The sequence below is a fragment of the Salmo salar genome, chromosome 26, assembly GCF_965601325.2.
Source record: "Salmo salar chromosome 26, fSalSal1, whole genome shotgun sequence".
Lineage (NCBI taxonomy): Eukaryota > Metazoa > Chordata > Actinopteri > Salmoniformes > Salmonidae > Salmo > Salmo salar.
The window spans coordinates 50,533,054-50,560,000 of record NC_138316.1 but is presented as its reverse complement, the minus strand read 5'-3'; the positions used below and the strand labels follow the sequence as shown (position 1 = coordinate 50,560,000).

General features: G+C 47.0%; 1 protein-coding gene across 1 annotated transcript in view; it reads left to right on the top strand.

Annotated features, from left to right (window-relative positions):
• Positions 1 to 26,947, top strand: part of LOC106588009 (calcium and integrin-binding family member 2) — a 59,811-nt gene that overhangs the window by 9,668 nt on the left and 23,196 nt on the right. The window contains exon 3 of the mRNA XM_045708670.2: positions 14,843 to 14,954. Within this exon, the coding sequence (XP_045564626.1) occupies positions 14,843 to 14,954 (112 nt within the window). The remainder of the gene's footprint in view (positions 1 to 14,842; positions 14,955 to 26,947) is intronic.

The following is a 26,947-nucleotide window of genomic DNA, read 5'->3' as shown; positions in this document are numbered from 1 at the left end:
GCGACCCAGAGCCGATACCACCATACCAACCGGAACGCCAGTACTCCCCGATGCTTCGTATGAGGGCATTCTGTCACATGAGATGACGCTGGAGAGACGAAGCAGGTACGGGGAGTTAAACACTTAATAAAGAACGGACATGGAACGAGACAGGAACAGCGACAACAAACTAATACTAAAGACAAAAACAATACAATGCAGCAGCGGGGAACAGAGCTGGGGAACTGACAAATATAGGGGAGGAAAAGAACAGGTGATGAGTGAGTCCAGGTGAGTCCAATAACGCTGATGCGAGCGACGAGGGAGGGCAGGTGTGTGTGATGGATGGCAGGAGTGCGTGATGCAGGGCAACCTGGCGCCCTCAAGCGCCGGGGGGAGGGAAGAGCGGGAGCAGACGTGGCACGCTGTGCACCCGCCAACCTTCCTTCAATTCGCAAATGGCTGAAACTATCTCACCAGGAGAAAGCATCCGATCGAGTGAAACAGCGCCCCTCTGTCTTACTATATGTAGCCCATGTATCTGATGCTGTCTGGCCAAAAAGAGAATGACATGCCAGACAGCATCAGATACATAAACTACACATACTGAGACAGAGTGGTGCTGTTTCACTGTCCAGACAGCATCAGATACATGAACTACACATACTGAGACAGAGAGGTGCTGTTTCACTGTCCAGACAGCATCAGATACATGGTCTACACATACTGAGACAGAGAGGTGCTGTTTCACTGTCCAGACAGCATCAGATACATGAACTACACATACTGAGACAGAGAGGTGCTGTTTCACTGTCCAGACAGCATCAGATACATGGTCTATACATACTGAGACAGAGAGATGCTGTTTCACTGTCCAGACAGCATCAGATACATGATCTACACATACTGAGACAGAGAGGTGCTGTTTCACTGTCCAGACAGCATCAGATACATGGTCTACACCTACTAAGACAGAGATGTGCTGTTTCACTGACCAGACAGCATCAGATACATGATCTACACATACTGAGAGAGAGAGGTGCTGTTTCCCTGTCCAGACAGCATCAGATACATGGTCTACACCTACTGAGACAGAGAGGTGCTGTTTCACTGACCAGACAGCATCAGATACATGATCTACACATACTGAGAGAGAGAGGTGCTGTTTCACTGTCCAGACAGCATCAGATACATGGTCTACACATACTGAGACAGAGAGGTGCTGTTTCACTGTCCAGACAGCATCAGATACATGGTCTACACCTACTGAGACAGAGAAGTGCTGTTTTACTGACCAGACAGCATCAGATACATGATCTACACATACTGAGACAGAGTGGTGCTGTTTCACTGTCCAGACAGCATCAGATACATGATCTACACATACTGAGACAGAGATGTGCTGTTTCACTGTCCAGACAGCATCAGATACATGATCTACACATACTGAGACAGAGAGGTGCTGTTTCACTGTCCAGACAGCATCAGATACATGGTCTACACATACTGAGAGAGAGATGTGCTGTTTCACTGTCCAGACAGCATCAGATACATGGTCTACACATACTGAGACAGAGAGGTGCTGTTTCACTGTCCAGACAGCATCAGATACATGGTCTACACATACTGAGAGAGAGAGGTGCTGTTTCACTGTCCAGACAGCATCAGATACATGGTCTACACATACTGAGACAGAGAGGTGCTGTTTCACTGTCCGGACAGCATCAGATACATGGTCTACACATACTGAGACAGAGAGGTGCTGTTTCACTGTCCAGACAGCATCAGATACATGAACTACACATACTGAGACAGAGAGGTGCTGTTTCACTGTCCAGACAGCATCAGATACATGGTCTATACATACTGAGACAGAGAGATGCTGTTTCACTGTCCAGACAGCATCAGATACATGATCTACACATACTGAGACAGAGAGGTGCTGTTTCACTGTCCAGACAGCATCAGATACATGGTCTACACCTACTAAGACAGAGATGTGCTGTTTCACTGACCAGACAGCATCAGATACATGATCTACACATACTGAGAGAGAGAGGTGCTGTTTCACTGTCCAGACAGCATCAGATACATGGTCTACACCTACTGAGACAGAGAGGTGCTGTTTCACTGACCAGACAGCATCAGATACATGATCTACACATACTGAGAGAGAGAGGTGCTGTTTCACTGTCCAGACAGCATCAGATACATGGTCTACACATACTGAGACAGAGAGGTGCTGTTTCACTGTCCAGACAGCATCAGATACATGGTCTACACCTACTGAGACAGAGAAGTGCTGTTTTACTGACCAGACAGCATCAGATACATGATCTACACATACTGAGACAGAGTGGTGCTGTTTCACTGTCCAGACAGCATCAGATACATGATCTACACATACTGAGACAGAGATGTGCTGTTTCACTGTCCAGACAGCATCAGATACATGATCTACACATACTGAGACAGAGAGGTGCTGTTTCACTGTCCAGACAGCATCAGATACATGGTCTACACATACTGAGAGAGAGAGGTGCTGTTTCACTGTCCAGACAGCATCAGATACATGGTCTACACATACAGAGACAGAGAGGTGCTGTTTCACTGTCCGGACAGCATCAGATACATGGTCTACACATACTGAGAGAGAGAGGTGCTGTTTCACTGTCCAGACAGCATCAGATACATGGTCTACACATACTGAGACAGAGAGGTGCTGTTTCACTGTCCAGACAGCATCAGATACATGGTCTATACATACTGAGACAGAGAGATGCTGTTTCACTGTCCAGACAGCATCAGATACATGAACTACACATACTGAGACAGAGAGGTGCTGTTTCACTGTCCAGACAGCATCAGATACATGGTCTATACATACTGAGACAGAGAGATGCTGTTTCACTGTCCAGACAGCATCAGATACATGATCTACACATACTGAGACAGAGAGGTGCTGTTTCACTGTCCAGACAGCATCAGATACATGGTCTACACCTACTGAGACAGAGAGGTGCTGTTTCACTGACCAGACAGCATCAGATACATGATCTACACATACTGAGAGAGAGAGGTGCTGTTTCACTGTCCAGACAGCATCAGATACATGGTCTACACCTACTGAGACAGAGAGGTGCTGTTTCACTGTCCAGACAGCATCAGATACATGGTCTACACCTACTGAGACAGAGAGGTGCTGTTTTACTGACCAGACAGCATCAGATACATGATCTACACATACTGAGACAGAGTGGTGCTGTTTCACTGTCCAGACAGCATCAGATACATGAGCTACACATACTGAGACAGAGATGTGCTGTTTCACTGTCCAGACAGCATCAGATACATGATCTACACATACTGAGACAGAGAGGTGCTGTTTCACTGTCCAGACAGCATCAGATACATGGTCTACACATACTGAGAGAGAGAGGTGCTGTTTCACTGTCCAGACAGCATCAGATACATGGTCTACACATACAGAGACAGAGAGGTGCTGTTTCACTGTCCGGACAGCATCAGATACATGGTCTACACATACTGAGAGAGAGAGGTGCTGTTTCACTGTCCAGACAGCATCAGATACATGGTCTACACATACTGAGACAGAGAGGTGCTGTTTCACTGTCCAGACAGCATCAGATACATGGTCTATACATACTGAGACAGAGAGATGCTGTTTCACTGTCCAGACAGCATCAGATACATGAACTACACATACTGAGACAGAGAGGTGCTGTTTCACTGTCCAGACAGCATCAGATACATGGTCTATACATACTGAGACAGAGAGATGCTGTTTCACTGTCCAGACAGCATCAGATACATGATCTACACATACTGAGACAGAGAGGTGCTGTTTCACTGTCCAGACAGCATCAGATACATGGTCTACACCTACTGAGACAGAGAGGTGCTGTTTCACTGACCAGACAGCATCAGATACATGATCTACACATACTGAGAGAGAGAGGTGCTGTTTCACTGTCCAGACAGCATCAGATACATGGTCTACACCTACTGAGACAGAGAGGTGCTGTTTCACTGTCCAGACAGCATCAGATACATGGTCTACACCTACTGAGACAGAGAGGTGCTGTTTTACTGACCAGACAGCATCAGATACATGATCTACACATACTGAGACAGAGTGGTGCTGTTTCACTGTCCAGACAGCATCAGATACATGATCTACACATACTGAGACAGAGATGTGCTGTTTCACTGTCCAGACAGCATCAGATACATGATCTACACATACTGAGACAGAGAGGTGCTGTTTCACTGTCCAGACAGCATCAGATACATGGTCTACACATACTGAGAGAGAGAGGAGCTGTTTCACTGTCCAGACAGCATCAGATACATGGTCTACACATACTGAGAGAGAGAGGTGCTGTTTCACTGTCCAGACAGCATCAGATACATGGTCTACACATACTGAGAGAGAGAGGTGCTGTTTCACTGTCCAGACAGCATCAGATACATGATCTACACATACTGAGACAGAGATGTGCTGTTTCACTGTCCAGACAGCATCAGATACATGAACTACACATACTGAGACAGAGAGGTGCTGTTTCACTGTCCAGACAGCATCAGATACATGGTCTATACATACTGAGACAGAGAGATGCTGTTTCACTGTCCAGACAGCATCAGATACATGATCTACACATACTGAGACAGAGAGGTGCTGTTTCACTGTCCAGACAGCATCAGATACATGGTCTACACCTACTGAGACAGAGAGGTGCTGTTTCACTGACCAGACAGCATCAGATACATGATCTACACATACTGAGAGAGAGAGGTGCTGTTTCACTGTCCAGACAGCATCAGATACATGGTCTACACCTACTGAGACAGAGAGGTGCTGTTTCACTGTCCAGACAGCATCAGATACATGGTCTACACCTACTGAGACAGAGAGGTGCTGTTTTACTGACCAGACAGCATCAGATACATGATCTACACATACTGAGACAGAGTGGTGCTGTTTCACTGTCCAGACAGCATCAGATACATGATCTACACATACTGAGACAGAGATGTGCTGTTTCACTGTCCAGACAGCATCAGATACATGATCTACACATACTGAGACAGAGAGGTGCTGTTTCACTGTCCAGACAGCATCAGATACATGGTCTACACATACTGAGAGAGAGAGGAGCTGTTTCACTGTCCAGACAGCATCAGATACATGGTCTACACATACTGAGAGAGAGAGGTGCTGTTTCACTGTCCAGACAGCATCAGATACATGGTCTACACATACTGAGAGAGAGAGGTGCTGTTTCACTGTCCAGACAGCATCAGATACATGATCTACACATACTGAGACAGAGATGTGCTGTTTCACTGTCCAGACAGCATCAGATACATGATATACACATACTGAGACAGAGAGGTGCTGTTTCACTGTCCAGACAGCATCAGATACATGGTCTACACATACTGAGAGAGAGAGGAGCTGTTTCACTGTCCAGACAGCATCAGATACATGGTCTACACATACTGAGAGAGAGAGGTGCTGTTTCACTGTCCAGACAGCATCACATACATGGTCTACACATACTGAGACAGAGAGATGCTGTTTCACTGTCCAGACAGCATCAGATACATGGTCTACACATACTGAGACAGAGGGGTGCTGTTTCACTGTCCAGACAGCATCAGATACATGGTCTACACATACTGAGACAGAGAGGTGCTGTTTCAGTAACTCGGATGATTTATCTGGAATGGAGTAATGTCCTGTGGGGAGGTAGAATGGAGTAATGTCCTGTGGCGAGGTAGAATGGAGGAATGTCCTGTAGGGAGGTAGAATGGAGGAATGTCCTGTGGGGAGGTAGAATGGAGTAATGTCCTGTGGGGAGGTAGAATGGAGTAATGTCCTGTGGGGAGGTAGAATGGAGGAATGTCCTGTGGGGAGGTAGAATGGAGTAATGTCCTGTGGGGAGGTAGAATGGAGTAATGTCCTGTGGGGAGGTAGAATGGAGTAATGTCCTGTGGGGAGGTGGGGAGGTAGAATGAGGTAATGTCCTGTGGGGAGGTGGGGAGGTAGAATGGAGTAATGTCCTGTGGGGAGGTAGAATGGAGGAATGTCCTGTGGGGAGGTAGAATGGAGTAATGTCCTGTGGGGAGGTAGAATGGAGTAATGTCCTGTGGGGAGGTAGAATGGAGGAATGTCCTGTGGGGAGGTAGAATGGAGTAATGTCCTGTGGGGAGGTAGAATGGAGGAATGTCCTGTGGGGAGGTAGAATGGAGGAATGTCCTGTGGGGAGGTAGAATGGAGTAATGTCCTGTGGGGAGGTAGAATGGAGTAATGTCCTGTGGGGAGGTAGAATGGAGTAATGTCCTGTGGGGAGGTAGAATGGAGTAATGTCCTGTGGGGAGGTAGAATGGAGGAATGTCCTGTGGGGAGGTAGAATGGAGTAATGTCCTGTGGGGAGGTAGAATGGAGGAATGTCCTGTGGGGAGGTAGAATGGAGTAATGTCCTGTGGGGAGGTAGAATGGTAGAATAGAGGAATGCATTAGCTTGTTTGATAAAGTGTTGCCTGGTTTCCAAACTGGTATCCTTCTGACATGCTCTGTTTCACCATGGGGAATCCAGAACCTAATCTATCTGAACTGACATCGCTACTGGACTCCTGGAGTGATCTCCTCATCCAGAACCTAATCTATCTGAGCTGACGTCGCTACTGGACTCCTGGACTGATCTCCTCACCCAGAACCTAATCTATCTGAGCTGACGTCGCTACTGGACTCCTGGACTGATCTCCTCACCCAGAACCTAATCTATCTGAGCTGACGTCGCTACTGGACTCCTGGACTGATCTCCTCACCCAGAACCTAATCTATCTGAGCTGACATCGCTGCTGGACTCCTGGACTGATCTCCTCATGCAGAACCTAATCTATTTGAGCTGACGTCGCTACTGGACTCCTGGACTGATCTCCTCACCCAGAACCTAATCTATCTGAGCTGACATCACTGCTGGACTCCTGGACTGATCTCCTCACCCAGAACCTAATCTATCTGAGCTGACTTCGCTACTGGACTCCTGGACTGATCTCCTCACCCAGAACCTAATCTATCTGAGCTGACATCGCTGCTGGACTCCTGGACTGATCTCCTCATGCAGAACCTAATCTATCTGAGCTGACGTCGCTACTGGACTCCTGGACTGATCTCCTCACCCAGAACCTAATCTATCTGAGCTGACATCACTGCTGGACTCCTGGACTGATCTCCTCACCCAGAACCTAATCTATCTGAGCTGACGTCGCTACTGGACTCCTGGACTGATCTCTACACCCAGAACCTAAGCTGCCATTAAGGCAGACACGAGAGACTGGAACACAGATGGATGTCCAGTACATTCCTACCCTATCTGCACAGGACAGAGAGGGATCTCCTTCCTAGCTGCTCTGAAGACAGAAGATACATGGTCCTAATGGATGGATGTCCAGTACAGGACCATTCCTACCCTATCTGCACAGGACAGAGAGGGAGCTCCTTCCTAGCTGCTCTGAAGACAGAAGATACATGGTCCTAATGGATGGATGTCCAGTACAGGACCATTCCTACCCTATCTGCACAGGACAGAGAGGGAGCTCCTTCCTAGCTGCTCTGAAGACAGAAGATACATGGTCCTAATGGATGGATGTCCAGTACAGGACCATTCCTACCCTATCTGCACAGGACAGAGAGGGAGCTCCTTCCTAGCTGCTCTGAAGACAGAAGATACATGGTCCTAATGGATGGATGTCCAGTACAGGACCATTCCTACCCTATCTGCACAGGACAGAGAGGGAGCTTCTTCCTAGCCACACGCTGCTCTGAAGACAGAAGATACATGGTCCTAATGGATGGATGTCCAGTACAGGACCATTCCTACCCTATCTGCACAGGACAGAGAGGGAGCTTCTTCCTAGCTGCTCTGAAGACAGAAGATACATGGTCCTAATGGATGGATGTCCAGTACAGGACCATTCCTACCCTATCTGCACAGGACAGAGAGGGAGCTTCTTCCTAGCCACACGCTGCTCTGAAGACAGAAAATACATGGTCCTAATGGATGGATGTCCAGTACAGGACCATTCCTACCCTATCTGCACAGGACAGAGAGGGACCTCCTTCCTAGCTACACGCTGCTCTGAAGACAGAAGATACATGGTCCTAATGGATGGATGTCCAGTACAGGACCATTCCTACCCTATCTGCACAGGACAGAGAGGGAGCTCCTTCCTAGCTACACACTGCTCTGAAGACAGAAGATACATGGTCCTAATGGATGGATGTCCAGTACAGGACCATTCCTACCCTATCTGCACAGGACAGAGAGGGAGCTCCTTCCTAGCTACACACTGCTCTGAAGACAGAAGATACATGGTCCTAATGGACCGTTCAAGACTGAGGCATATAAGCAGAGAGGCTTTTATTTTTGTGAAGTGGCTATTTGAACCTAATATATTAAACATTTCATTACCCATCATAGCACCAATTGGGGTCATTTTGACACCAGAAGCATATATTTTTTAATTAACCAGGCAAGTCAGTTAGAACAAATTGTTATTTTCAATGACAGCCTAGGAACAGTGGGTTAACTGCCTTGTTCAGGGGCAGAATTACAGATTTTTACCTTGTCAGCTCAGGGATTCGATCCAGCAACCTTTCGGTTGGTGCTTATCTTTTCCATTAATTTTAGATTGAAACATACCGCTGGTATCTACACAACAGATGAACTGGGACGTGGACTTTTCTCACACATTCCTGACACATATCCATGACTGCCCTCACCATTTTGAGGTCTGAAAACATCTTGACAAACACTAGGCTACCTGCCAAACCCATGATATGTCTGATCATAGCCTAAATGTGGCTTATTGAATTCTTCACATTTTTTCATGACTTTGTCAATCAACTTGTTATTAATAAATCGAAATAATTGTTTACTGTTTCTGTATTAATATGGACTTCAGGTCCTTTGGGGTCATGTTGACCCCATCCAAAAGCACCTAATTCTGCCTACAGTCATGTTGACCCCATCCAAAAGCACCTAATTCTGCCTACAGTCATGTTGACCCCATCCAAAAGCACCTAATTCTGCCTACAGTCATGTTGACCCCATCCAAAAGCACCTAATTCTGCCTACAGTCATGTTGACCCCATCCAAAAGCACCTAATTCTGCCTACAGTCATGTTGACCCCATCCAAAAGCACCTAATTCTGCCTACAGTCATGTTGACCCCATCCTAAAGCACCTAATTCTGCCTACAGTCATGTTGACCCCATCCAAAAGCACCTAATTCTGCCTACAGTCATGTTGACCCCATCCTAAAGCACCTAATTCTGCCTACAGTCATGTTGACCCCATCCTAAAGCACCTAATTCTGTCTACAGTCATGTTGACCCCATCCTAAAGCACCTAATTCTGCCTACAGTCATGTTGACCCCATCCAAAAGCACCTAATTCTGCCTACAGTCATGTTGACCCCATCCAAAAGCACCTAATTCTGCCTACAGTCATGTTGACCCCATCCTAAAGCACCTAATTCTGTCTACAGTCATGTTGACCCCATCCTAAAGCACCTAATTCTGCCTACAGTCATGTTGACCCCATCCAAAAGCACCTAATTCTGCCTACAGTCATGTTGACCCCATCCAAAAGCACCTAATTCTGCCTACAGTCATGTTGACCCCATCCAAAAGCACCTAATTCTGCCTACAGTCATGTTGACCCCATCCTAAAGCACCTAATTCTGCCTACAGTCATGTTGACCCCATCCAAAAGCACCTAATTCTGTCTACAGTCATGTTGACCCCATCCTAAAGCACCTAATTCTGTCTACAGTCATGTTGACCCCATCCTAAAGCACCTAATTCTGCCTACAGTCATGTTGACCCCATCCAAAAGCACCTAATTCTGCCTACAGTCATGTTGACCCCATCCAAAAGCACCTAATTCTGCCTACAGTCATGTTGACCCCATCCAAAAGCACCTAATTCTGCCTACAGTCATGTTGACCCCATCCAAAAGCACCTAATTCTGCCTACAGTCATGTTGACCCCATCCAAAAGCACCTAATTCTGCCTACAGTCATGTTGACCCCATCCAAAAGCACCTAATTCTGCCTACAGTCATGTTGACCCCATCCAAAAGCACCTAATTCTGCCTACAGTCATGTTGACCCCATCCAAAAGCACCTAATTCTGCCTACAGTCATGTTGACCCCATCCAAAAGCACCTAATTCTGCCTACAGTCATGTTGACCCCATCCTAAAGCACCTAATTCTGCCTACAGTCATGTTGACCCCATCCAAAAGCACCTAATTCTGCCTACAGTCATGTTGACCCCATCCTAAAGCACCTAATTCTGCCTACAGTCATGTTGACCCCATCCTAAAGCACCTAATTCTGTCTACAGTCATGTTGACCCCATCCTAAAGCACCTAATTCTGCCTACAGTCATGTTGACCCCATCCAAAAGCACCTAATTCTGCCTACAGTCATGTTGACCCCATCCAAAAGCACCTAATTCTGCCTACAGTCATGTTGACCCCATCCTAAAGCACCTAATTCTGCCTACAGTCATGTTGACCCCATCCAAAAGCACCTAATTCTGCCTACAGTCATGTTGACCCCATCCTAAAGCACCTAATTCTGCCTACAGTCATGTTGACCCCATCCAAAAGCACCTAATTCTGTCTACAGTCATGTTGACCCCATCCTAAAGCACCTAATTCTGTCTACAGTCATGTTGACCCCATCCTAAAGCACCTAATTCTGCCTACAGTCATGTTGACCCCATCCAAAAGCACCTAATTCTGCCTACAGTCATGTTGACCCCATCCAAAAGCACCTAATTCTGCCTACAGTCATGTTGACCCCATCCAAAAGCACCTAATTCTGCCTACAGTCATGTTGACCCCATCCAAAAGCACCTAATTCTGCCTACAGTCATGTTGACCCCATCCAAAAGCACCTAATTCTGCCTACAGTCATGTTGACCCCATCCAAAAGCACCTAATTCTGCCTACAGTCATGTTGACCCCATCCAAAAGCACCTAATTCTGCCTACAGTCATGTTGACCCCATCCAAAAGCACCTAATTCTGCCTACAGTCATGTTGACCCCATCCAAAAGCACCTAATTCTGCCTACAGTCATGTTGACCCCATCCTAAAGCACCTAATTCTGCCTACAGTCATGTTGACCCCATCCAAAAGCACCTAATTCTGCCTACAGTCATGTTGACCCCATCCTAAAGCACCTAATTCTGCCTACAGTCATGTTGACCCCATCCTAAAGCACCTAATTCTGTCTACAGTCATGTTGACCCCATCCTAAAGCACCTAATTCTGCCTACAGTCATGTTGACCCCATCCAAAAGCACCTAATTCTGCCTACAGTCATGTTGACCCCATCCAAAAGCACCTAATTCTGCCTACAGTCATGTTGACCCCATCCTAAAGCACCTAATTCTGTCTACAGTCATGTTGACCCCATCCTAAAGCACCTAATTCTGCCTACAGTCATGTTGACCCCATCCAAAAGCACCTAATTCTGCCTACAGTCATGTTGACCCCATCCAAAAGCACCTAATTCTGCCTACAGTCATGTTGACCCCATCCAAAAGCACCTAATTCTGCCTACAGTCATGTTGACCCCATCCTAAAGCACCTAATTCTGCCTACAGTCATGTTGACCCCATCCAAAAGCACCTAATTCTGTCTACAGTCATGTTGACCCCATCCTAAAGCACCTAATTCTGTCTACAGTCATGTTGACCCCATCCTAAAGCACCTAATTCTGCCTACAGTCATGTTGACCCCATCCAAAAGCACCTAATTCTGCCTACAGTCATGTTGACCCCATCCAAAAGCACCTAATTCTGCCTACAGTCATGTTGACCCCATCCAAAAGCACCTAATTCTGTCTACAGTCATGTTGACCCCATCCTAAAGCACCTAATTCTGCCTACAGTCATGTTGACCCCATCCAAAAGCACCTAATTCTGCCTACAGTCATGTTGACCCCATCCAAAAGCACCTAATTCTGCCTACAGTCATGTTGACCCCATCCAAAAGCACCTAATTCTGTCTACAGTCATGTTGACCCCATCCAAAAGCACCTAATTCTGTCTACAGTCATGTTGACCCCATCCAAAAGCACCTAATTCTGTCTACAGTCATGTTGACCCCATCCAAAAGCACCTAATTCTGCCTACAGTCATGTTGACCCCATCCAAAAGCACCTAATTCTGCCTACAGTCATGTTGACCCCATCCAAAAGCACCTAATTCTGCCTACAGTCATGTTGACCCCATCCTAAAGCACCTAATTCTGCCTACAGTCATGTTGACCCCATCCAAAAGCACCTAATTCTGCCTACAGTCATGTTGACCCCATCCTAAAGCACCTAATTCTGCCTACAGTCATGTTGACCCCATCCAAAAGCACCTAATTCTGCCTACAGTCATGTTGACCCCATCCAAAAGCACCTAATTCTGCCTACAGTCATGTTGACCCCATCCAAAAGCACCTAATTCTGCCTGCAGTCATGTTGACCCCATCCTAAAGCACCTAATTCTGCCTACAGTCATGTTGACCCCATCCTAAAGCACCTAATTCTGCCTACAGTCATGTTGACCCCATCCTAAAGCACCTAATTCTGCCTACAGTCATGTTGACCCCATCCAAAAGCACCTAATTCTGCCTACAGTCATGTTGACCCTATCCAAAAGCACCTAATTCTGCCTACAGTCATGTTGACCCCATCCAAAAGCACCTAATTCTGCCTACAGTCATGTTGACCCCATCCAAAAGCACCTAATTCTGCCTACAGTCATTTTGATAGATAAGACCTTTATTTGAATCTGGGTTTCTATTGGTCTCCCGAGTGGCGCAGCAGGTCTAAGGCACTGCATCTCATTGCAAGAGGCGTCACTACAGTCTCTGGTTCGAATCCAGGCTGTATCACATCCGGCCGTGATTGGGAGTCCCATAGGGCGGCGCACAATTGGCCCAGCGTCGTCCGGGTTTGGCCGGGGTAGGCCGTCATTGTAAATAAGAATTCGTTCTTCTTAACTGACTTGCCTAGTTAAATCAAAATAAACGTTACATTTCTCTGGAGACATAATAACAAGTTATCCATAGCATCAGAATGGGGAGAGGGACCTGTATCAGTGATTTAGACCAGATAGACAGATCCCCTGCAAAGATGGGGCACTTTATGTACTTGCCTATGGTTATAACTGGTTATCGCTGGTTATAACCGGTTATCACCGATTATCACTGTTCATCACTGGTTATAACTGGTTATAACTGGTTATCACTGGTTATAACTGGTTATCACTGGTTATCACTGGTTATAACTGGTTATAACTGTTCATCACTGGTTATCACTGGTTATCACTGGTTATCACTGGTTATAACTGTTCATCACTGGTTATAACTGGTTATAACTGATTATCACTGGTTATAACTGGTTATCACTACACATGACCTTGTACAAAATCTAAATTGAACTGTAATACTACATTATTAACATGTCTAATGATGTTTTGATACTAATGAAGTGTCCAGTGCATTCAGAAAGTATTCCGACCCCTTTACTTATTCCACAATTTGTTACATTACAGCCTTATTCTTAAAAGGATACATTTCCCCCCCCACCCCATCAATGTACACACAATATACCCAGTCAAGTTGTTGAAACATCTCAAGGATGATCAATGGAAACAGGATGCACCTGAGCTCAATTTCGAATCTCATAGCAAAGGGTCTGAATACTTATGTAAAATAAGCTATTTCTGTCTTTTGATTTAGACATTTACAAGAAATTCAAAAAACCTGTTTTCACTTTGTCATTATGGTGTATTGTGTGTAGATGTTATTTATATTTTTTATTCAACCTTTATTTAACTAGGCAAGTCAGTTAAGAACAAATTGTTATTTGCAATGACAGCCTACACCGGGTCCAAACCCTAACCTGGACGATGCTGGGCCAGTTGTGCACCGCCCTGTGGGACTCCCAATCACGGCTGGTTGTGATACAGCCTGGATCCCCCCCACCACTCAGGGGGATTATGAGGAGTATTTAAAAAATATATATATATATATGTAACAAAATGTGGAAAAAGTCAAGGTGTCTGAATACTTTGTGAATACTTGTGAAAACCTTCTGAATACTTTGTGAATACTTTGTGAATACTTTGTGAATACTTTGTGAATACTTTATGAATACTTTATGTTTTGCTATGATTGTTGTTTTTCCCAATAGTTTCTTCTCTGGGTCAAAATGACCCCCAGTTGGTAATATGTAAAATATGTTGGTAGTATGAAGGAGGTTAAACACCCCAGCTCCATGACAGTACAAGGTGCTTACCTCAGAGAATTAAAGAGAATTAGCTCCAAAAAATGTACGTTTGTCAAGATATTTTCAGAACTCAAAATGTTGAGGGCAGTCATGGATATGTGTCAGGAATGTGTGAGAAAAGTCCACGTCCCAGTTCATCTGTTGTGTAGATACCAGCTGTATGTTTCAATCTAAAATGAATGGAAAAGATAAGCACCATATACTGTATGTGAATATATTTATGACTGATTGAGTGGACTGTACTGATGCTAGACCTCTGCATACTACGGCCATAATGGCTCTTCATTTCTCTAGCTTGGTCCCAGATCTGTTTATACTCGTACAGCTAACTCCTACGGTTATTGACACGACAGCATAAACAGATCTTGGACCAGGCTAAACCACTCCTGCCTTGTAAACAAAAGAGTCCAAACCCATAAGGTTATGTGTGTGGATGTTTCCTATCCTTGTCCTGTCCGTGTGTCCTAGGTTACATGGGAGATTCCATGAGCTGGCTCCTCACCTAGTGCCACTGGACTACACCAACCAGCCTGACGTCAGCCTCCCCCTGGCGCTCATCGTCAGCATGCCAGAACTAAAGGTACGGCCTTCTGACCTTCTGATCTTTTTGTTCTCATGGTATTGATACTCCTTTGGTGTTAATGTCAGTTAAGTGTAAATATTAAGCTCTTCGTAAATTGAACTTAAAGTTCAAACTTAAATAATATGTTCTTCAGAGTTATCTGTCTGGCTGCTAGGCTATTTTATACAACACCACCTGTATGTTTTATGAGCTGGTAAATCTAATGTAGAACTAACCTCTTTAATTGTAAGACATTATGCTTATAAGCGTAACTTGTTCTAGCCAACCCTACAGTGAGGTGATATGGAGCAGTAGATAGTTGCTTGGTAACAGGGAGGTGATACTGAATGGAACAGTAGATAGTTGCTTGGTAACAGTGAGGTCATACTGTATGGAACAGTAGATAGTTGCTTGGTAACAGTGAGGTGATACTGAATGGAACAGTAGATAGTTGCTTGGTAACAGTGAGGTGATATGGGCCAGTAGATAGTTGCTTGGTAACAGTGAGGTGATATGGGCCAGTAGATAGTTGCTTGGTAACAGGGAGGTGATACTGTGTGAAGCAGTAGATAGTTGCTTGGTAACAGGGAGGTGATACTGTATGGAACAGTAGATAGTTGCTTGGTAACAGTGAGGTGACATGGGCCAGTAGATAGTTGCTTGGTAACAGGGAGGGGATACTGTATGGAACAGTAGATAGTTGCTTGGTAACAGTGAGGTGATACTGAATGGAACAGTAGATAGTTGCTTGGTAACAGTGAGGTGATATGGGCCAGTAGATAGTTGCTTGGTAACAGTGAGGTGATATGGGCCAGTAGATAGTTGCTTGGTAACAGGGAGGTGATACTGTGTGAAGCAGTAGATAGTTGCTTGGTAACAGGGAGGTGATACTGTATGGAACAGTAGATAGTTGCTTGGTAACAGTGAGGTGACATGGGCCAGTAGATAGTTGCTTGGTAACAGGGAGGGGATACTGTATGGAACAGTAGATAGTTGCTTGGTAACAGTGAGGTGATACTGTATGGAACAGTAGATAGTTGCTTGGTAACAGGGAGGTAATATGGAGCAGTAGATAGTTGCTTGGTAACAGGGAGGTAATATGGAGCAGTAGATAGTTGCTTGGTAACAGGGAGGTGATACTGTGTGAAGCAGTAGATAGTTGCTTGGTAACAGGGAGGTAATATGGAGCAGTAGATAGTTGCTTGGTAACAGTGAGGTCATATTGTATGGAACAGTAGATAGTTGCTTGGTAACAGTGAGGTCATACTGTATGGAACAGTAGATAGTTGCTTGGTAACAGGGAGGTGATACTGTATGGACCAGTAGATAGTTGCTTGGTAACAGGGAGGTAATATGGAGCAGTAGATAGTTGCTTGGTAACAGGGAGGTGATACTGTATGGAACAGTAGATAGTTGCTTGGTAACAGTGAGGTAATATGGAGCAGTAGATAGTTGCTTGGTAACAGGGAGGTGATACTGTATGGAGCAGTAGATAGTTGCTTGGTAACAGGGAGGTAATATGGAGCAGTAGATAGTTGCTTGGTAACAGTGAGGTGATACTGTATGGAACAGTAGATAGTTGCTTGGTAACAGGGAAGTGATACTGTATGGAACAGTAGATAGTTGCTTGGTAACAGGGAGGTGATACTGTATGGAGCAGTAGATAGTTGCTTGGTAACAGGGAGGTAATATGGAGCAGTAGATAGTTGCTTGGTAACAGGGAGGTAATACGGAGCAGTAGATAGTTGCTTGGTAACAGGGAGGTGATACTGTATGGAGCAGTAGATAGTTGCTTGGTAACAGTGAGGTAATATGGAGCAGTAGTTAGTTGCTTGGTAACAGGGAGGTGATACTGTATGGAACAGTAGATAGTTGCTTGGTAACAGTGAGGTAATATGGAGCAGTAGATAGTTGCTTGGTAACAGGGAGGTGATACTGTATGGAGCAGTAGATAGTTGCTTGGTAACAGGGAGGTAATATGGAGCAGTAGATAGTTGCTTGGTAACAGGGAAGTGATACTGTATGGAACAGTAGATAGTTGCTTGGTACAGGGAGGTCATACTGTATGGAACAGTAGATAGTTGCTTGGTACAGTGAGGTCATACTGTATGGAACAGTAGATAGTTGCTTGGTAACAGTGAGGTCATACTGTATGGAACAGTAGATAGTTGCTTGGTAACAGTGAGGTGATACTGTATGGAGCAGTAGATAGTTGCTTGGTAACAGGGAGGTGATACTGTATGGACCAGTAGAAAGTTGCTTGGTAACAGGGAGGTAATATGGAGCAGTCGATAGTTGCTTGGTAACAGGGAGGTGATACTGTATGGAACAGTAGATAGTTGCTTGGTAACAGGGAGGTGATACTGTATGGAACAGTAGATAGTTGCTTGGTAACAGGGAAGTGATACTGTATGGAATAGTAGATAGTTGCTTGGTAACAGGGAAGTGATACTGTATGGAACAGTAGATAGTTGCTTGGTAACAGGGAGGTGATACTGTATGGACCAGTAGATAGTTGCTTGGTAACAGGGAGGTAATATGGAGCAGTAGATAGTTGCTTGGTAACAGGGAGGTGATACTGTATGGAGCAGTAGATAGTTGCTTGGTAACAGGGAGGTGATACTGTATGGACCAGTAGAAAGTTGCTTGGTAACAGGGAGGTAATATGGAGCAGTCGATAGTTGCTTGGTACAGGGAGGTGATACTGTATGGAACAGTAGATAGTTGCTTGGTAACAGGGAGGTGATACTGTATGGAACAGTAGATAGTTGCTTGGTAACAGGGAAGTGATACTGTATGGAACAGTAGATAGTTGCTTGGTAACAGGGAAGTGATACTGTATGGAACAGTAGATAGTTGCTTGGTAACAGGGAGGTGATACTGTATGGACCAGTAGATAGTTGCTTGGTAACAGGGAGGTAATACGGAGCAGTAGATAGTTGCTTGGTAACAGGGAGGTGATACTGTATGGAACAGTAGATAGTTGCTTGGTAACAGGGAGGTAATATGGAGCAGTAGATAGTTGCTTGGTAACAGGGAGGTGATACTGTATGGAGCAGTAGATAGTTGCTTGGTAACAGTGAGGTAATATGGAGCAGTAGATAGTTGCTTGGTAACAGTGAGGATTCATGTGATCGTTACTACTGTGATGTGTTAAGGCTGTTTCCTGGTGAGCAGCATTCCATTCACCCTCTGCTGACTCAACCTCACTTGTGATTAGTCAGCCTCAATATGTCTCCATCCATCCCCTCCCTCCAACCCCTCCCTCCCTCCCTCCCTCCATGCCTCCCTCCCTCCCTCCAACCCCTCCCTCCATGTCTCCCTCCCTCCATCCCTCCATGCCTCCCTCCCTCCCTCCATCCCTCCCTCCAACCCCTCCCTCCCTCCCTCCATGCCTCCCTCCCTCCATCCCTCCCTCCCTCCATGCCTCCCTCCCTCCCTCCATCCCTCCCTCTCTCCATGCCTCCCTCCCTCCCTCCATCCCTCCATGCCTCCCTCCATCCCTCCATGCCTCCCTCCCTCCCTCCATCCCTCCCTCTCTCCCTCCCTCCCTCCCTCCCTCCCTCCCTCCCTCCAGCTAGCCCAGCAGTGCACAGCCCAGTCACCAGAGCCCACACAGACAGACAGGGTCATTTAAACAGAGGAGAGAGAGAGGACCGGGACTCAGTCTGTGGTGATATTGTTGAGTCATCACACCTCTTTTCTTTTTCTTGCCTCGTCCGATTGGTCATTTGAAATCTTCTTTTAATAAATCATGATATGTAATCACGCAGTGCTCAGTAAACATACTGTAGAATATTGTTTGAGCTACCGTTGCAGCATACTGTTGGGAGCATAAATCAGTCTTTATATAACAAATATTGTATGGCTTTTCCAATACAGACAACATCAGAACCTAGCGAATCACTTACAACAGACCCAACAACACCAGTCCATTCTCTGTGGATCATTCACATGATGACTACCCAGAGTCCTCTAGTGGTACCAGAACATCTCTAACATGTTCCCCTGGAGAGGGGACAGGTGTAGAGGGAGTATCATGTTCCCCTGGAGAGGGGACAGGTGTAGAGGGAGTATCATGTTCCCCTGGAGAGGGGACAGGTGTAGAGGGAGTATCATGTTCCCCTGGAGAGGGGACAGGTGTAGAGGGAGTATCATGTTCCCCTGGAGAGGGGACAGGTGTAGAGGGAGTATCATGTTCCCCTGGAGAGGGGACAGGTGTAGAGGGAGTATCAGGTTCCCCCTGGAGAGGGGACAGGTGTAGAGGGAGTATCATGTTCCCCTGGAGAGGGGACAGGTGTAGAGGGAGTATCATGTTCCCCTGGAGAGGGGACAGGTGTAGAGGGAGTATCATGTTCCCCTGGAGAGGGGACAGGTGTAGAGGGAGTATCATGTTCCCCTGGAGAGGGGACAGGTGTAGAGGGAGTATCATGTTCCCCTGGAGAGGGGACAGGTGTAGAGGGAGTATCATGTTCCCCTGGAGAGGGGACAGGTGTAGAGGGAGTATCATGTTCCCCTGGAGATGGGACAGGTGTAGAGGGAGTATCATGTTCCCCTGGAGAGGGGACAGGTGTAGGGGGGGATTATCATGTTCCCCTGGAGAGGGGACAGGTATAGAGGGAGTATCATGTTCCCCTGGAGAGGGGACAGGTGTAGAGGGAGTATCATGTTCCCCTGGAGAGGGGACAGGTGTAGAGGGAGTATCATGTTCCCCTGGAGATGGGACAGGTGTAGAGGGAGTATCATGTTCCCCTGGAGAGGGGACAGGTATAGAGGGAGTATCATGTTCCCCCTGGAGAGGGGACAGGTGTAGAGGGAGTATCATGTTCCCCTGGAGAGGGGACAGGTGTAGAGGGAGTATCATGTTCCCCTGAGAGGGGACAGGTATAGAGGGAGTATCATGTTCCCCTGGAGAGGGGACAGGTGTAGAGGGAGTATCATGTTCCTCTGGAGAGGGGACAGGTGTAGAGGGAGTATCATGTTCCCCTGGAGAGGGGACAGGGGAAGAGGGAGTATCATGTTCCCCTGGAGAGGGGACAGGTGTAGAGGGAGTATCATGTTCCCCTGGAGAGGGGACAGGTGTAGAGGGAGTATCATGTTCCCCTGGAGAGGGGACAGGTGTAGAGGGAGTATCATGTTCCCCTGGAGAGGGGACAGGTGTAGAGGGAGTATCATGTTCCCCTGGAGAGGGGACAGGTGTAGAGGGAGTATCATGTTCCCCTGGAGAGGGGACAGGTGTAGAGGGAGTATCATGTTCCCCTGGAGAGGGGACAGGTGTAGAGGGAGTATCATGTTCCCCTGGAGAGGGGACAGGTGTAGAGGGAGTATCATGTTCCCCTGGAGAGGGGACAGGTGTAGAGGGAGTATCATGTTCCCCCTGGAGAGGGGACAGGTGTAGAGGGAGTATCATGTTCCCCTGGAGAGGGGACAGGTGTAGAGGGAGTATCATGTTCCCCTGGAGAGGGGACAGGTGTAGAGGGAGTATCATGTTCCCCTGGAGAGGGGACAGGTGTAGAGGGAGTATCATGTTCCCCTGGAGAGGGGACAGGTGTAGAGGGAGTATCATGTTCCCCTGGAGAGGGGACAGGTGTAGAGGGAGTATCATGTTCCCCTGGAGAGGGGACAGGTGTAGAGGGAGTATCATGTTCCCCTGGAGAGGGGACAGGTGTAGAGGGAGTATCATGTTCCCCTGGAGAGGGGACAGGTGTAGAGGGAGTATCATGTTCCCCTGGAGAGGGGACAGGTGTAGAGGGAGTATCATGTTCCCCTGGAGAGGGGACAGGTGTAGAGGGAGTATCATGTTCCCCCTGGAGAGGGGACAGGTGTAGAGGGAGTATCATGTTCCCCTGGAGAGGGGACAGGTGTAGAGGGAGTATCATGTTCCCCCTGGAGAGGGGACAGGTGTAGAGGGAGTATCATGTTCCCCTGGAGAGGGGACAGGTGTAGAGGGAGTATCATGTTCCCCTGCTGAGAGGGTGACAGGTGTAGGAGGGAGTATCATGTTCCCCCTGGAGAGGGGAGCAGGTGTAGAGGGAGTATCATGTTCCCCTGGAGAGGGGACAGGTGTAGAGGGAGTATCATGTTCCCCCTGGAGAGGGGACAGGTGTAGAGGGAGTATCATGTTCCCCTGGAGAGGTGACAGGTGTAGAGGGAGTATCATGTTCCCCTGGAGAGGGGACAGGTGTAGAGGGAGTATCATGTTCCCCTGGAGAGGGGACAGGTGTAGAGGGAGTATCATGTTCCCCTGGAGAGGGGACAGGTGTAGAGGGAGTATCATGTTCCCCCTGGAGAGGGGACAGGTGTAGAGGGAGTATCATGTTCCCCTGGAGAGGGGACAGGTGTAGAGGGAGTATCATGTTCCCCTGGAGAGGGGACAGGTGTAGAGGGAGTATCATGTTCCCCTGGAGAGGGGACAGGTGTAGAGGGAGTATCATGTTCCCCTGGAGAGGGGACAGGTGTAGAGGGAGTATCATGTTCCCCTGGAGAGGGGACAGGTGTAGAGGGAGTATCATGTTCCCCTGGAGAGGGGACAGGTGTAGAGGGAGTATCATGTTCCCCTGGAGAGGGGACAGGTGTAGAGGGAGTATCATGTTCCCCTGGAGAGGGGACAGGTGTAGAGGGAGTATCATGTTCCCCTGGAGAGGGGACAGGTGTAGAGGGAGTATCATGTTCCCCTGGAGAGGGGACAGGTGTAGAGGGAGTATCATGTTCCCCTGGAGAGGGGACAGGTGTAGAGGGAGTATCATGTTCCCCTGGAGAGGGGACAGGTGTAGAGGGAGTATCATGTTCCCCTGGAGAGGGGACAGGTGTAGAGGGAGTATCATGTTCCCCTGGAGAGGGGACAGGTGTAGAGGGAGTATCATGTTCCCCTGGAGAGGGGACAGGTGTAGAGGGAGTATCATGTTCCCCTGGAGAGGGGACAGGTGTAGAGGGAGTATCATGTTCCCCTGGAGAGGGGACAGGTGTAGAGGGAGTATCATGTTCCCCTGGAGAGGGGACAGGTGTAGAGGGAGTATCATGTTCCCCCTGGAGAGGGGACAGGTGTAGAGGGAGTATCATGTTCCCCTGGAGAGGGGACAGGTGTAGAGGGAGTATCATGTTCCCCTGGAGAGGGGACAGGTGTAGAGGGAGTATCATGTTCCCCTGGAGAGGGGACAGGTGTAGAGGGAGTATCATGTTCCCCTGGAGAGGGGACAGGTGTAGAGGGAGTATCATGTTCCCCTGGAGAGGGGACAGGTGTAGAGGGAGTATCATGTTCCCCCTGGAGAGGGGACAGGTGTAGAGGGAGTATCATGTTCCCCTGGAGAGGGGACAGGTGTAGAGGGAGTATCATGTTCCCCTGGAGAGGGGACAGGTGTAGAGGGAGTATCATGTTCCCCTGGAGAGGGGACAGGTGTAGAGGGAGTATCTGTAACACATTCCTGCTAGAGACATGAATTGCATCCCAAATGGCAGCCTATTCCCTATTACAGTGCACTACTTTAGACCAGAGCCAAATGGCACCCTATTCCCTAAATAGTGCACTACTTGGACCAGAGCTCTATGGGGGGGGGGGGTAGTACACTATGTGGGGAACAGGGTACCATTTGGGAGTGGGACACAGTCGTGGTACCAGTAACCAGTGGTGGAAAAAGTACCCAATTGTCATACTTGAGTAAAAGTAAAGATACTTTAATAGAAAATGACTCAAGTTAAAGTGAAAGTCACCCAGTAAAATACTACTTGAGTAAAAGTCTAAAAGTATTTGGTTTTAAATATACTTAAGTATCAAAAGTAAATGTAATTGCTGAAATATACTTAGGTACCAAAAGTAAAAGTATAAATCTTTTTCAAATTCCTTATATAAAGCAAACCAGACGGCAGCATTTTCTTATATTTTTTTAATTTACAAATAGCCAGAGTCACGCTCCAACACTCAGACATCATTTACAGATAACCAGGGGCACGCTCCAACACTCAGACATCATTTACAGATAACCAGGGGCACGCTCCAACACTCAGACATCATTTACAGATAACCAGAGGCACGCTCCAACACTCAGACATCATTTACAAACCAAGCATGTGTTTAGTGAGTCCGCCAGATCAGAGGCTGTCGGGTGTCCTGCTGAACATTCAGAATGTAACGAGTACTTTTGAGTGTCAGGGAAAATGTATGGAGTAAAAAGTACATAATTTTCTTTAGGAATGTAGTGAAGTAAAAGTAAAAGTAGTCAAAAATATAAAAAGTAAAGTACAGATACTTAAGTATTTTTACTTAAGTACGTTACACCACTGGTAGTAACAGGGCTGTAAAGCTCCCAGCGACTGGGGCCCGTTCAGCGGCAGAGCCAAAATGGACAACAGGCAGAGCCAAAATGGACAACAGGCAGAGCCAAAATGGACAACAGGCAGAGCCAAAATGGACAACAGACGGAGCCAAAATGTATAACGGCAGAGCCAAAATGGACAACAGGCAGAGCCAAAATGGACAACAGACGGAGCCAAAATGTATAACAGGCAGAGCCAAAATGGACAACAGGCAGAGCCAAAATGGACAACAGGCAGAGCCAAAATGGACAACAGGCAGAGCCAAAATGGAAAACAGGCAGAGCCAAAATGGAAAACAGGCAGAGCCAAAATGGAAAACAGGCAGAGCCAAAATGGAAAACAGGCAGAGCCAAAATGGACAACAGGCAGAGCCAAAATGTATAACAGGCAGAGCCAAAATGTATAACAGGCAGAGCCAAAATGGACAACAGGCAGAGCCAAAATGGACAACAGACGGAGCCAAAATGTATAACAGGCAGAGCCAAAATGGACAACAGCCGGAGCCAAAATGTATAACAGGCAGAGCCAAAATGGACAACAGGCAGAGCCAAAATGGACAACAGGCAGAGCCAAAATGGACAACAGGCAGAGCCAAAATGGACAACAGGCAGAGCCAAAATGGAAAACAGGCAGAGCCAAAATGGAAAACAGGCCGAGCCAAAATGGAAAACAGGCAGAGCCAAAATGGAAAACAGGCAGAGCCAAAATGGACAACACACGGAGCCAAAATGTATAACAGGCAGAGCCAAAATGGACAACAGGCAGAGCCAAAATGGACAACAGGCAGAGCCAAAATGGAAAACAGGCAGAGCCAAAATGGAAAACAGGCAGAGCCAAAATGGAAAACAGGCAGAGCCAAAATGGACAACAGGCAGAGCCAAAATGTATAACAGGCAGAGCCAAAATGTATAACAGGCAGAGCCAAAATGTATAACAGGCAGAGCCAAAATGGACAACAGGCAGAGCCAAAATGGAAAACAGGCAGAGCCAAAATGGAAAACAGGCAGAGCCAAAATGGACAACAGGCAGAGCCAAAATGGACAACAGGCAGAGCCAAAATGGACAACAGGCAGAGCCAAAATGGACAACAGACGGAGCCAAAATGTATAACGGGCAGAGCCAAAATGGACAACAGGCAGAGCCAAAATGGACAACAGACGGAGCCAAAATGTATAACAGGCAGAGCCAAAATGGACAACAGGCAGAGCCAAAATGGACAACAGGCAGAGCCAAAATGGACAACAGGCAGAGCCAAAATGGAAAACAGGCAGAGCCAAAATGGAAAACAGGCAGAGCCAAAATGGAAAACAGGCAGAGCCAAAATGGAAAACAGGCAGAGCCAAAATGGACAACAGGCAGAGCCAAAATGTATAACAGGCAGAGCCAAAATGTATAACAGGCAGAGCCAAAATGTATAACAGGCAGAGCCAAAATGGACAACAGGCAGAGCCAAAATGGACAACAGACGGAGCCAAAATGTATAACAGGCAGAGCCAAAATGGACAACAGCCGGAGCCAAAATGTATAACAGGCAGAGCCAAAATGGACAACAGGCAGAGCCAAAATGGACAACAGGCAGAGCCAAAATGGACAACAGGCAGAGCCAAAATGGAAAACAGGCAGAGCCAAAATGGAAAACAGGCCGAGCCAAAATGGAAAACAGGCAGAGCCAAAATGGAAAACAGGCAGAGCCAAAATGGACAACACACGGAGCCAAAATGTATAACAGGCAGAGCCAAAATGGACAACAGGCAGAGCCAAAATGGACAACAGGCAGAGCCAAAATGGAAAACAGGCAGAGCCAAAATGGAAAACAGGCAGAGCCAAAATGGAAAACAGGCAGAGCCAAAATGGACAACAGGCAGAGCCAAAATGTATAACAGGCAGAGCGAAAATGTATAACAGGCAGAGCCAAAATGTATAACAGGCAGAGCCAAAATGGACAACAGGCAGAGCCAAAATGGACAACAGACGGAGCCAAAATGTATAACAGGCAGAGCCAAAATGGACAACAGCCGGAGCCAAAATGTATAACAGGCAGAGCCAAAATGGACAACAGGCAGAGCCAAAATGGACAACAGGCAGAGCCAAAATGGACAACAGGCAGAGCCAAAATGGACAACAGGCAGAGCCAAAATGGAAAACAGGCAGAGCCAAAATGGAAAACAGGCCGAGCCAAAATGGAAAACAGGCAGAGCCAAAATGGAAAACAGGCAGAGCCAAAATGGACAACACACGGAGCCAAAATGTATAACAGGCAGAGCCAAAATGGACAACAGGCAGAGCCAAAATGGACAACAGGCAGAGCCAAAATGGAAAACAGGCAGAGCCAAAATGGAAAACAGGCAGAGCCAAAATGGAAAACAGGCAGAGCCAAAATGGACAACAGGCAGAGCCAAAATGTATAACAGGCAGAGCCAAAATGTATAACAGGCAGAGCCAAAATGTATAACAGGCAGAGCCAAAATGGACAACAGGCAGAGCCAAAATGGAAAACAGGCAGAGCCAAAATGGAAAACAGGCAGAGCCAAAATGGACAACAGGCAGAGCCAAAATGGACAACAGGCAGAGCCAAAATGGACAACAGGCAGAGCCAAAATGGACAACAGACGGAGCCAAAATGTATAACGGGCAGAGCCAAAATGGACAACAGGCAGAGCCAAAATGGACAACAGACGGAGCCAAAATGTATAACAGGCAGAGCCAAAATGGACAACAGGCAGAGCCAAAATGGACAACAGGCAGAGCCAAAATGGACAACAGGCAGAGCCAAAATGGAAAACAGGCAGAGCCAAAATGGAAAACAGGCAGAGCCAAAATGGAAAACAGGCAGAGCCAAAATGGAAAACAGGCAGAGCCAAAATGGACAACAGGCAGAGCCAAAATGTATAACAGGCAGAGCCAAAATGTATAACAGGCAGAGCCAAAATGTATAACAGGCAGAGCCAAAATGGACAACAGGCAGAGCCAAAATGGACAACAGACGGAGCCAAAATGTATAACAGGCAGAGCCAAAATGGACAACAGCCGGAGCCAAAATGTATAACAGGCAGAGCCAAAATGGACAACAGGCAGAGCCAAAATGGACAACAGGCAGAGCCAAAATGGACAACAGGCAGAGCCAAAATGGAAAACAGGCAGAGCCAAAATGGAAAACAGGCCGAGCCAAAATGGAAAACAGGCAGAGCCAAAATGGAAAACAGGCAGAGCCAAAATGGACAACACACGGAGCCAAAATGTATAACAGGCAGAGCCAAAATGGACAACAGGCAGAGCCAAAATGGACAACAGGCAGAGCCAAAATGGAAAACAGGCAGAGCCAAAATGGAAAACAGGCAGAGCCAAAATGGAAAACAGGCAGAGCCAAAATGGACAACAGGCAGAGCCAAAATGTATAACAGGCAGAGCGAAAATGTATAACAGGCAGAGCCAAAATGTATAACAGGCAGAGCCAAAATGGACAACAGGCAGAGCCAAAATGGACAACAGACGGAGCCAAAATGTATAACAGGCAGAGCCAAAATGGACAACAGCCGGAGCCAAAATGTATAACAGGCAGAGCCAAAATGGACAACAGGCAGAGCCAAAATGGACAACAGGCAGAGCCAAAATGGACAACAGGCAGAGCCAAAATGGACAACAGGCAGAGCCAAAATGGAAAACAGGCAGAGCCAAAATGGAAAACAGGCCGAGCCAAAATG